General features: G+C 42.8%; 2 protein-coding genes across 2 annotated transcripts in view; one reads left to right on the top strand and one right to left on the bottom strand.

The window, feature by feature from the left end:
* COL21A1 (collagen type XXI alpha 1 chain) overlaps window positions 1-13,998 on the bottom strand; it is a 127,936-nt gene that overhangs the window by 55,617 nt on the left and 58,321 nt on the right. The window contains exons 5-8 of the mRNA XM_083431899.1: window positions 13,106-13,274; window positions 12,744-12,960; window positions 11,599-11,772; window positions 10,655-10,732 (exon numbers count right to left, since the gene is read on the bottom strand). Of these exons, the coding sequence (XP_083288025.1) occupies window positions 10,655-10,732; window positions 11,599-11,772; window positions 12,744-12,960; window positions 13,106-13,274 (638 nt within the window). The remainder of the gene's footprint in view (window positions 1-10,654; window positions 10,733-11,598; window positions 11,773-12,743; window positions 12,961-13,105; window positions 13,275-13,998) is intronic.
* On the top strand, window positions 1,599-10,542 carry LOC310673721 (uncharacterized protein; the record flags this gene model as incomplete). The annotated part of the gene is made up of 3 exons (XM_083432312.1): window positions 1,599-2,903; window positions 3,396-3,649; window positions 10,531-10,542. Exons 1-3 carry the CDS (start codon window positions 1,622-1,624, stop codon window positions 10,540-10,542), a joined length of 1,548 nt encoding a protein of 515 aa, XP_083288438.1. The 5' UTR covers window positions 1,599-1,621.

The following is a 13,998-nucleotide window of genomic DNA, read 5'->3' as shown; positions in this document are numbered from 1 at the left end:
GGCGAGCTGTGGTTTTGTGGTCTGTGCCAGCCAGATCTGTGTAGGGATTGCAGGGGGGTGCAGCATCCGGAGGTGCCACCCTGGTTTGGCTACTGGATGGTGTCTGTAATTTATCTGTGGAGAGGGTCTGGGTTTGGGTCTGGTGTGGTTGATTGGTGATGGCGTTCTGTGTGCCTCTGGATCTGGTGTCAGATTTTGTGGGGAGGGCTAATTTCCAGATGTCTGGCAAGCGGGATGTGTCGTCACGCTTGTTCATGTTGTGAGGGTGTTTCTCTATCTCGATGGCTTCCATGATTATTCTCTTGTGGTGATGTTCCATGTTAAAGAGCAATTTGGAATCTGCAAAATTAATTTCGTGTCCTGTTTCTTTCATGTGTTGGAAAAGAGAGGAAGTTTTTTCTTCTTTTTTGACGGCATTCTTGTGTTCTGCGATACGTGCATTTATTCGTCTGTTTGTTTGTCCAATGTACGTGGCTGGGCAGACTTTGCAGGGTATTTCATAGACCCCTTGGTTTTCCAACTGAATTTTATCCTTGGGGTTTCTGAGGATATTGGCTATTTTTTGGTTGGTGCAAAAGGCTGTTTTGATATTGTGTTTATGGAGGATTTTGCTAATTTTATCTGTAGTGCCCTTGATATAAGGAAGGAGGGCTATGCCATTGTTTTCTTCTGTGTCTTGGTTTTTGGGGGGTGTTTCTTTTTGGATTAGCTTCGTAACCCTGTTTTGCTGGTATCCATTGGCAATTAACACATTTGAGAGATTCTGTAACTCAGTTGTCAAGTGGTCTTCGTCAGCCAGGCGTTTGGTTCTGGAGATGAGAGTCTTGGCTACGGAGTTTATTTGTGCAGGGTGGTGGTGTGATTGTGCATGTAAGTAGCGGTTGGTGTGTGTTTTTTTCCGGTAGATAGTGTGTCCTAGGGAGCCATCAGGTTTTTTGTAGATTAGGACGTCAAGGAAGGGAAGTTGGTTGTTGGCTTCTATTTCCATAGTGAATTGTATTTTGGGGTGTAGGCTGTTGAGATGTGTGAGGAAGCTATCCAGTTTTTCCTTCCCGTGTGGCCAAATTACAAAGGTATCGTCAACATATCTGAGCCAAAGTTTGGGTTTGTGTTCTGACTTGTCTAAAGCATTGGTTTCAAAGTGTTCCATGTACAGGTTAGCGATGACCGGTGAGAGGGGTGATCCCATAGGTGCTCCTTCTATCTGTTTGTATCTTTGTCCATTGTGGATGAAGTACGTGTTGGTTAGGCAGTGGTTGGTCAGGTCCAAGATGTATTCGGGGGGATTGTATTTGTTTTGAATGGCTGTCAAGGCTTCATTAATGGGCACTTGTGTGAAGAGAGATACAACATCGAAGCTCACAAGTAGGTCATTGGGTTGTAGGTTTTGCTTCTTTATTGTTTCTTCTTTATTGTTTTATTGCTTCTTTACTGTCAAGCCAACATGGTAGATTTCAGCAGGGATTTCAGGGGTGAAGGACTTTGTGGAGTAGGTTGTTAATAAGCATAAAGTTGGTTTGGTGTGCACAATTGAAAATTGTTTTTGGTTTTTGGTAGTGCATGAATGGACCAAGCGATGTAGGATCTACACCACCTCTCACCGGTCATCGCTAACCTGTACATGGAACACTTTGAAACCAATGCTTTAGACAAGTCAGAACACAAACCCAAACTTTGGCTCAGATATGTTGACGATACCTTTGTAATTTGGCCACACGGGAAGGAAAAACTGGATAGCTTCCTCACACATCTCAACAGCCTACACCCCAAAATACAATTCACTATGGAAATAGAAGCCAACAACCAACTTCCCTTCCTTGACGTCCTAATCTACAAAAAACCTGATGGCTCCCTAGGACACACTATCTACCGGAAAAAAACACACACCAACCGCTACTTACATGCACAATCACACCACCACCCTGCACAAATAAACTCCGTAGCCAAGACTCTCATCTCCAGAACCAAACGCCTGGCTGACGAAGACCACTTGACAACTGAGTTACAGAATCTCTCAAATGTGTTAATTGCCAATGGATACCAGCAAAACAGGGTTACGAAGCTAATCCAAAAAGAAACACCCCCCAAAAACCAAGACACAGAAGAAAACAATGGCATAGCCCTCCTTCCTTATATCAAGGGCACTACAGATAAAATTAGCAAAATCCTCCATAAACACAATATCAAAACAGCCTTTTGCACCAACCAAAAAATAGCCAATATCCTCAGAAACCCCAAGGATAAAATTCAGTTGGAAAACCAAGGGGTCTATGAAATACCCTGCAAAGTCTGCCCAGCCACGTACATTGGACAAACAAACAGACGAATAAATGCACGTATCGCAGAACACAAGAATGCCGTCAAAAAAGAAGAAAAAACTTCCTCTCTTTTCCAACACATGAAAGAAACAGGACACGAAATTAATTTTGCAGATTCCAAATTGCTCTTTAACATGGAACATCACCACAAGAGAATAATCATGGAAGCCATCGAGATAGAGAAACACCCTCACAACATGAACAAGCGTGACGACACATCCCGCTTGCCAGACATCTGGAAATTAGCCCTCCCCACAAAATCTGACACCAGATCCAGAGGCACACAGAACGCCATCACCAATCAACCACACCAGACCCAAACCCAGACCCTCTCCACAGATAAATTACAGACACCATCCAGTAGCCAAACCAGGGTGGCACCTCCGGATGCTGCACCCCCCTGCAATCCCTACACAGATCTGGCTGGCACAGACCACAAAACCACAGCTCGCCCCTATACACGAAGCCAAGCCAGAGCACAACCAAGTGCAGTACAGCCATCTTCTCAGAAAAACTCTTCACAAAGTTCAAGAGTTCAAGACACGAAGGCTTTAGCAACTAATCCACACCTAATGACCCACCTAAGTGGGATTCAGGAAATCACTCAAGAAATCACTCAAGATATCCCTCAAGTAATTAAGGAACAAAAGAAGAAAAGGCACACTAGCCTGGGAACCTCCTCTCTGCCCAGAACATTGGAGGCTATACACCACACCTCCTCAACAGTATTTATAGGAACTCAAACACTAAGATCCTGCTCTGTTCCAGTAACAAGAAGCCGAAAGCACCAGCCTGAAGATGACGAGTGAGACCTCGTCGAAACGTCGCCTAGACACCCCAACTTTTACACGGGAAGACACCCGAGGACACCAAAACCTGCATATATATGCAGGTTTGCACAAATAAACTCCGTAGCCAAGACTCTCATCTCCAGAACCAAACGCCTGGCTGACGAAGACCACTTGACAACTGAGTTACAGAATCTCTCAAATGTGTTAATTGCCAATGGATACCAGCAAAACAGGGTTACGAAGCTAATCCAAAAAGAAACACCCCCCAAAAACCAAGACACAGAAGAAAACAATGGCATAGCCCTCCTTCCTTATATCAAGGGCACTACAGATAAAATTAGCAAAATCCTCCATAAACACAATATCAAAACAGCCTTTTGCACCAACCAAAAAATAGCCAATATCCTCAGAAACCCCAAGGATAAAATTCAGTTGGAAAACCAAGGGGTCTATGAAATACCCTGCAAAGTCTGCCCAGCCACGTACATTGGACAAACAAACAGACGAATAAATGCACGGATCGCAGAACACAAGAATGCCGTCAAAAAAGAAGAAAAAACTTCCTCTCTTTTCCAACACATGAAAGAAACAGGACACGAAATTAATTTTGCAGATTCCAAATTGCTCTTTAACATGGAACATCACCACAAGAGAATAATCATGGAAGCCATCGAGATAGAGAAACACCCTCACAACATGAACAAGCGTGACGACACATCCCGCTTGCCAGACATCTGGAAATTAGCCCTCCCCACAAAATCTGACACCAGATCCAGAGGCACACAGAACGCCATCACCAATCAACCACACCAGACCCAAACCCAGACCCTCTCCACAGATAAATTACAGACACCATCCAGTAGCCAAACCAGGGTGGCACCTCCGGATGCTGCACCCCCCTGCAATCCCTACACAGATCTGGCTGGCACAGGCCACAAAACCACAGCTCGCCCCTATACACGAAGCCAAGCCAGAGCACAACCAAGTGCTGTACAGCCATCTTCTCAGAAAAACTCTTCACAAAGTTCAAGAGTTCAAGACACGAAGGCTTTAGCAACTAATCCACACCTAATGACCCACCTAAGTGGGATTCAGGAAATCACTCAAGAAATCACTCAAGATATCCCTCAAGTAATTAAGGAACAAAAGAAGAAAAGGCACACTAACCTGGGAACCTCCTCTCTGCCCAGAACATTGGAGGCTATACACCACACCTCCTCAACAGTATTTATAGGAACTCAAACACTGAGATCCTGCTCTGTTCCAGTAACAAGAAGCCGAAAGCACCAGCCTGAAGATGACGAGTGAGACCTCGTCGAAACGTCGCCTAGACACCCCAACTTTTACACGGGAAGACACCCGAGGACACCAAAACCTGCATTCCTGTACCCGTGAAAATCTACGAAAGCAAATATCTCACCTCTACGGGGAGGAAACCTTCCAGCTGACAAGAACCTACGAGAAACTAGAAATCCGAAGAGCCACCATCTTATGTGATCTCTTGTTCCTACGCAACTGCCGAGACAACAACTTAATTCCCACATGCTTCCAACTTAAATTCCACTCTAAAACCCCAGCTACCGAAAGGATCCTGAAACGAACTGAACTATCTCTAATCAGAAACGAACTACACAAGAAAAGATACCTACTAAACCAAACCAACAAAGATCTACTCACTCTTCACCTCAAACTCTGTAACAAAATCCACCCTGCACTCTGGGACAAATGCAAACAACTAGCCGTCTGGAGAGCTGAAACGGAGACCTCACACAAGACAGACACACACACCAACAAACTCCACAAACTAGAGAAACGCCAGAAGCCCAGCCACCCTCCACAACAACCCATGAAACAAACAGTACATAACATATCAGACAGGATCCTCACCTCAACTGAAACCAAAGTACTCTCCAAAGGTTTCAACTTTGCAGTCGCCCCGAGACGCATCCCCACGGAAAACATCATATGCGGAGTCGAAGCTAGCCTAACCAAAATCAATCCAGATGAAGCCAATAAAATCAGACTTGAAGTCACCAACATCCTCTGCTCCAGCAAACCACCCAGAAGCAATTTACACAAAGAAGAACAGAAAGCACTCACCAACCTGAGGAAAGACAACAACATAATCATTCTCCCAGCAGACAAAGGTAATGCCACTGTTGTGATGAACACATCGGACTACCAAGCAAAACTATCAAATCTACTCCAAGACCCTACCTACCAACCTATAAAAACAGATCCCACCACCTATCTGGAAAAAACCACCAAATCCAAAATAAAAGCCTCTCCTATCAGTGAAGAAATCCAGCTAAGAATCATCCCCAGAGAAAAATCATCCAGATGCCCCAAACTCTACGGCCTCCCCAAGATACACAAAGAAGGAACACCACTCAGACCAATAGTCAGCTCCATAGGCTCACCTCTACAAAATCTCGCTAAATTTCTCGCCAAGCAACTTCAGCCCTATGCAGAATCCATCTCTTCACACGTTCCAAACTCCTTCCAGTTCATAGAAACAATAAAGAAGCAAAACCTACAACCCAATGACCTACTTGTGAGCTTCGATGTTGTATCTCTCTTCACACAAGTGCCCATTAATGAAGCCTTGACAGCCATTCAAAACAAATACAATCCCCCCGAATACATCTTGGACCTAACCAACCACTGCCTAACCAACACGTACTTCATCCACAATGGACAAAGATACAAACAGATAGAAGGAGCACCTATGGGATCACCCCTCTCACCGGTCATCGCTAACCTGTACATGGAACACTTTGAAACCAATGCTTTAGACAAGTCAGAACACAAACCCAAACTTTGGCTCAGATATGTTGACGACACCTTTGTAATTTGGCCACACGGGAAGGAAAAACTGGATAGCTTCCTCACACATCTCAACAGCCTACACCCCAAAATACAATTCACTATGGAAATAGAAGCCAACAACCAACTTCCCTTCCTTGACGTCCTAATCTACAAAAAACCTGATGGCTCCCTAGGACACACTATCTACCGGAAAAAAACACACACCAACCGCTACTTACATGCACAATCACACCACCACCCTGCACAAATAAACTCCGTAGCCAAGACTCTCATCTCCAGAACCAAACGCCTGGCTGACGAAGACCACTTGACAACTGAGTTACAGAATCTCTCAAATGTGTTAATTGCCAATGGATACCAGCAAAACAGGGTTACGAAGCTAATCCAAAAAGAAACACCCCCCAAAAACCAAGACACAGAAGAAAACAATGGCATAGCCCTCCTTCCTTATATCAAGGGCACTACAGATAAAATTAGCAAAATCCTCCATAAACACAATATCAAAACAGCCTTTTGCACCAACCAAAAAATAGCCAATATCCTCAGAAACCCCAAGGATAAAATTCAGTTGGAAAACCAAGGGGTCTATGAAATACCCTGCAAAGTCTGCCCAGCCACGTACATTGGACAAACAAACAGACGAATAAATGCACGGATCGCAGAACACAAGAATGCCGTCAAAAAAGAAGAAAAAACTTCCTCTCTTTTCCAACACATGAAAGAAACAGGACACGAAATTAATTTTGCAGATTCCAAATTGCTCTTTAACATGGAACATCACCACAAGAGAATAATCATGGAAGCCATCGAGATAGAGAAACACCCTCACAACATGAACAAGCGTGACGACACATCCCGCTTGCCAGACATCTGGAAATTAGCCCTCCCCACAAAATCTGACACCAGATCCAGAGGCACACAGAACGCCATCACCAATCAACCACACCAGACCCAAACCCAGACCCTCTCCACAGATAAATTACAGACACCATCCAGTAGCCAAACCAGGGTGGCACCTCCGGATGCTGCACCCCCCTGCAATCCCTACACAGATCTGGCTGGCACAGGCCACAAAACCACAGCTCGCCCCTATACACGAAGCCAAGCCAGAGCACAACCAAGTGCTGTACAGCCATCTTCTCAGAAAAACTCTTCACAAAGTTCAAGAGTTCAAGACACGAAGGCTTTAGCAACTAATCCACACCTAATGACCCACCTAAGTGGGATTCAGGAAATCACTCAAGAAATCACTCAAGATATCCCTCAAGTAATTAAGGAACAAAAGAAGAAAAGGCACACTAGCCTGGGAACCTCCTCTCTGCCCAGAACATTGGAGGCTATACACCACACCTCCTCAACAGTATTTATAGGAACTCAAACACTGAGATCCTGCTCTGTTCCAGTAACAAGAAGCCGAAAGCACCAGCCTGAAGATGACGAGTGAGACCTCGTCGAAACGTCGCCTAGACACCCCAACTTTTACACGGGAAGACACCCGAGGACACCAAAACCTGCATTCCTGTACCCGTGAAAATCTACGAAAGCAAATATCTCACCTCTACGGGGAGGAAACCTTCCAGCTGACAAGAACCTACGAGAAACTAGAAATCCGAAGAGCCACCATCTTATGTGATCTCTTGTTCCTACGCAACTGCCGAGACAACAACTTAATTCCCACATGCTTCCAACTTAAATTCCACTCTAAAACCCCAGCTACCGAAAGGATCCTGAAACGAACTGAACTATCTCTAATCAGAAACGAACTACACAAGAAAAGATACCTACTAAACCAAACCAACAAAGATCTACTCACTCTTCACCTCAAACTCTGTAACAAAATCCACCCTGCACTCTGGGACAAATGCAAACAACTAGCCGTCTGGAGAGCTGAAACGGAGACCTCACACAAGACAGACACACACACCAACAAACTCCACAAACTAGAGAAACGCCAGAAGCCCAGCCACCCTCCACAACAACCCATGAAACAAACAGTACATAACATATCAGACAGGATCCTCACCTCAACTGAAACCAAAGTACTCTCCAAAGGTTTCAACTTTGCAGTCGCCCCGAGACGCATCCCCACGGAAAACATCATATGCGGAGTCGAAGCTAGCCTAACCAAAATCAATCCAGATGAAGCCAATAAAATCAGACTTGAAGTCACCAACATCCTCTGCTCCAGCAAACCACCCAGAAGCAATTTACACAAAGAAGAACAGAAAGCACTCACCAACCTGAGGAAAGACAACAACATAATCATTCTCCCAGCAGACAAAGGTAATGCCACTGTTGTGATGAACACATCGGACTACCAAGCAAAACTATCAAATCTACTCCAAGACCCTACCTACCAACCTATAAAAACAGATCCCACCACCTATCTGGAAAAAACCACCAAATCCAAAATAAAAGCCTCTCCTATCAGTGAAGAAATCCAGCTAAGAATCATCCCCAGAGAAAAATCATCCAGATGCCCCAAACTCTACGGCCTCCCCAAGATACACAAAGAAGGAACACCACTCAGACCAATAGTCAGCTCCATAGGCTCACCTCTACAAAATCTCGCTAAATTTCTCGCCAAGCAACTTCAGCCCTATGCAGAATCCATCTCTTCACACGTTCCAAACTCCTTCCAGTTCATAGAAACAATAAAGAAGCAAAACCTACAACCCAATGACCTACTTGTGAGCTTCGATGTTGTATCTCTCTTCACACAAGTGCCCATTAATGAAGCCTTGACAGCCATTCAAAACAAATACAATCCCCCCGAATACATCTTGGACCTAACCAACCACTGCCTAACCAACACGTACTTCATCCACAATGGACAAAGATACAAACAGATAGAAGGAGCACCTATGGGATCACCCCTCTCACCGGTCATCGCTAACCTGTACATGGAACACTTTGAAACCAATGCTTTAGACAAGTCAGAACACAAACCCAAACTTTGGCTCAGATATGTTGACGACACCTTTGTAATTTGGCCACACGGGAAGGAAAAACTGGATAGCTTCCTCACACATCTCAACAGCCTACACCCCAAAATACAATTCACTATGGAAATAGAAGCCAACAACCAACTTCCCTTCCTTGACGTCCTAATCTACAAAAAACCTGATGGCTCCCTAGGACACACTATCTACCGGAAAAAAACACACACCAACCGCTACTTACATGCACAATCACACCACCACCCTGCACAAATAAACTCCGTAGCCAAGACTCTCATCTCCAGAACCAAACGCCTGGCTGACGAAGACCACTTGACAACTGAGTTACAGAATCTCTCAAATGTGTTAATTGCCAATGGATACCAGCAAAACAGGGTTACGAAGCTAATCCAAAAAGAAACACCCCCCAAAAACCAAGACACAGAAGAAAACAATGGCATAGCCCTCCTTCCTTATATCAAGGGCACTACAGATAAAATTAGCAAAATCCTCCATAAACACAATATCAAAACAGCCTTTTGCACCAACCAAAAAATAGCCAATATCCTCAGAAACCCCAAGGATAAAATTCAGTTGGAAAACCAAGGGGTCTATGAAATACCCTGCAAAGTCTGCCCAGCCACGTACATTGGACAAACAAACAGACGAATAAATGCACGGATCGCAGAACACAAGAATGCCGTCAAAAAAGAAGAAAAAACTTCCTCTCTTTTCCAACACATGAAAGAAACAGGACACGAAATTAATTTTGCAGATTCCAAATTGCTCTTTAACATGGAACATCACCACAAGAGAATAATCATGGAAGCCATCGAGATAGAGAAACACCCTCACAACATGAACAAGCGTGACGACACATCCCGCTTGCCAGACATCTGGAAATTAGCCCTCCCCACAAAATCTGACACCAGATCCAGAGGCACACAGAACGCCATCACCAATCAACCACACCAGACCCAAACCCAGACCCTCTCCACAGATAAATTACAGACACCATCCAGTAGCCAAACCAGGGTGGCACCTCCGGATGCTGCACCCCCCTGCAATCCCTACACAGATCTGGCTGGCACAGGCCACAAAACCACAGCTCGCCCCTATACACGAAGCCAAGCCAGAGCACAACCAAGTGCTGTACAGCCATCTTCTCAGAAAAACTCTTCACAAAGTTCAAGAGTTCAAGACACGAAGGCTTTAGCAACTAATCCACACCTAATGACCCACCTAAGTGGGATTCAGGAAATCACTCAAGAAATCACTCAAGATATCCCTCAAGTAATTAAGGAACAAAAGAAGAAAAGGCACACTAGCCTGGGAACCTCCTCTCTGCCCAGAACATTGGAGGCTATACACCACACCTCCTCAACAGTATTTATAGGAACTCAAACACTGAGATCCTGCTCTGTTCCAGTAACAAGAAGCCGAAAGCACCAGCCTGAAGATGACGAGTGAGACCTCGTCGAAACGTCGCCTAGACACCCCAACTTTTACACGGGAAGACACCCGAGGACACCAAAACCTGCATTCCTGTACCCGTGAAAATCTACGAAAGCATATATATATATATATATATATTAGACAGGTAACACAATTATAGTTCAAGCGTTCTTTCTTTCTTTCTTTCTTTTATTTGAGAGAGATAGATAAAGAACTCTCTTAATAGGAGAACTGTCCTCCCCACTATGATATGGTTTCGTTTGTTTTTTATGAAAATGAAAAACAAGCTTTACCAAAAATAAATAAATCCTATCATACTCACAAATCCAGGGATCTCACAGGCTGTTTCTCGGTTATTTTGTTCTGGGTCACAGTAGATCCTTAACTTTTGGACATCAAACTGTAACATGAAGATTATGAACTCATTAGATACCCATTTTTGATGTTTTTAATTAAAAATAACAGATTACTGCAAAAATGGGGAGAACTGGATTTAAGAGTGGAAAAAGGAGAAACAGATAGAATTGAAATTGACAGAACCCTCCATTCATACTCATGAGCACTCCAACCAAATATCTTGAGCCTCAGATGGTCCAAGGGGAAATAACTCATTCTGTCTTACTCATACTGATTTACAGCACTATTTTACAAATTAGAAACATATAAAGGTCATTCATAATCAGAAATAACATCCATAATCTCTTGGAACATCTTATATTCTAAAATCCATTTGATAACAGCTAAGGAATTACTTGTAAAAGGGCAGGTTGTGCTTATATTTGTGTAGCAGAATGCAAACGTGGGCAGAAAGTGCTGAAAGTTCCTTAAAAACAGTTCAGACTCACACATTGGTAGTTTATGCATTTACTTATTGTACACCAAGTCCTCTGTAATGACACCAAGGTCAATGAATGCAAAAGGGAAACAGCTGCTTACAACTCATATTCCCCTTGTGCAAACAATTCACACTGGGCATTCTGTTCTTCAAAAACATTCAAGGCAAATACTGGTTTGGTCCTGACATCTCACTAAATAATGGTTTATGCTAACCATAGTTAAGAATCCACACCATGGTTTGAGCTACCAAACATACAACAGGCTTATTGTTTGTTGATGTTCATCTGCTTTTGTTTTCCATCTGTTCACCCTTATTCACTAAACTTAATTGAACTTGTTCCAAATAATCATGCTTAGGATCAGGCTTAAATCTAAACATTGGGTAGGTGTAACTGCACTCCACAAATGTAGTATTCTGAGCATACATACCTGTACAGTCTCCTCCTTCCCAGAATATTTTCCAATTTGAGTTACTCCACTGATATAGATCCCTAAAACAGGACGCAATGGCTTTATTTCAGTTTCTTGGTCATCTATATACAACGTAACATCTGCTTCTGTTACTAAGAGACGGATTTGATGCCAGCCTTCATCAAACAACATCTAGAAAAAAGGGAGAGAAATTGTAAATATATATTCAACATTCATGTCCATAAATGTAAAGACATAAACTAATACAAGTTTCAAAACTTGCTACCACCAGTCTGAATTAAGGGCTCAACCACTAAAGTGCATTATCTACTATAACAACTTAAAGAAATGGCCTAATAATTATATCAGACTGGAAAAAAACCCAAAATTCCTTTTGGATTTTCCCATTATTACATGTAGGTGAGTTATAACCATGCCAAGCTTCATCTGTCCAGCTTGTGCGTCTCTAGAAGATAGCTAGGCATAACATTGATCTCCATCTTCTTTATAGAGATTACGTATCTATTTTTGTATTTCTATCATACTTTCCTATACCAAAGGCATAGAAAGGGGTGTATCTTTGGCAATCACTCATAGCCGAGTAAGATTGTCTTCCATAAACACGGTTCTAACAATGAGTCCGTAAGTGAATAACAAAATAGAATAACAAAATAGAAGAGCAACCTCAGTGTGTGTTTGCTTGTGTAATACACATGCACACACACACACACACTCACTTTGCAGATGGCATCTATAAATCGATCTATATATAAACACTAATTGCTTAATTTGGTTTGTATGGGAAAGATAACGGCACAGCTAGTACTGCACCATTTCAGATTACAGGTTTTCCCAAACAGTGCTACGATGGAATCACATTGTACAACATGAGCAGAGACGTGCCACCAAAAGGTGGTTTCTGGGTCTACTTCTTAAGTTTTCTAAAGGAACACAGGCCACATTTTATGTGGCATGCCGTTCAGACGTGACAAAGAGGAATGAACGTTTTGTCCTCAGAGATCCGTATTCAAGCACTAACTTCAAAACATGAGAATCATCTCTGATGCTTTGTTATAATGAACAGTGAAACACTGGATCACTTCACGTTCAAAATCACAATATGGATAACAGATATATCAACACATGAGTGATGTCTTCTTTACCTTCACACGGGGTGCAGTAAAAGTAACAACCTGCGTATCATTTACTAGGCTTGTTGTAGTAAATGACAGCGTTCTGTCTTCTCCATTTACAGTAACAGCTATTTGTGGCCTTCCATCCAGGCTTAAAATCCTCCACAAATCCCATGTTTTTCTGACTTTAAACCTCTGAGTGGATACAAACACATATGATGGAGGAAGGCCTTCTGGAAAGACATTCCTAGAAAGCAATTTTTTAAAAAAATTAGCAGAACATACACTCTGAATTCCTAATTCTTAAACAATTATCTAGTCCATTATAAGGAAGTCTTATTTTAATTTAAAAGGATATAAACTTTAAAAAAAAAAAAAAAAAAAACCTGTACCTTGTCAATTCTGACAAGTCAATACGCGAGGTTACTTCATAAGCTTTCACATTGGTAGATGGAATCTGGATTCTCTTTGTCACCTTTTTCTTCACACCTAAACCTAGAAGTATATCAAATCCTTTTTCATCTCGTGATGCCACAGGAATTCTTGTTGGGCAAACTGATTCTGAAAAGCAACCAAAATACATACCATGTTTAATTCATGGATGTAGTAACCGATGTATAACTTTGAAAGCATGAGGTGCAATTTTATACCATTAGGCTGGTGCACAAGTACTGTAATTAAATTATTGTGTTGTTTGAACTGAGAGTCCAGCTCAAAGCATCCTTTGGAAAACTTAAGAAGCTCACCATTGACTTTAGTGTGCTACGTAAATCAGAGATAATAAAGCTATTTTCAACCTTCTAGGAAACACCCCAGTGATGGGTATGACATCAGTAGATGTAGACAGATACATACCACTCTCCATGCAAGGAAGATGTAGAATCACAGTTCAAGAGGACATTTCTAGCCAGCTAAAATCACAACAGGAGGGCACCCTGAGAGATCTGGGAGGTCTGGGAGGATGTGGCTTGGTTCGAGTCCTGTGGACCAGACAGAGGGGTGTGGAGGCTCATATTCAACCCTTCGACCTAAAGTTTCCCATCTGTGGCATAAATGTGAACTATGATCATATTTTTTCCTATGTGAAATATCAGGTCTTTTGGACTGCGATTGTCATTGACCACCCCTGTTTAGCTTTGATGCTCAAAAGCATTTTATGGTACTCTTAAGTTTTCATATATGCAGCCACACATGTGGGCAGCTACCTGCACCACAACTATCTGAGAGAAGTTCTGTGTGAGCATGCAAGGGGCCACCAACGTGGAGGGATATCAAGATAGTGCAA

This window comes from Podarcis tiliguerta (genome assembly GCF_965153285.1).
Source record: "Podarcis tiliguerta genome assembly, chromosome: 3".
Taxonomy (NCBI): Eukaryota; Metazoa; Chordata; class Lepidosauria; order Squamata; family Lacertidae; genus Podarcis; species Podarcis tiliguerta.
Note: the sequence above shows the minus strand (reverse complement) of the source record. Positions and strands in the feature narration are given on the sequence as shown.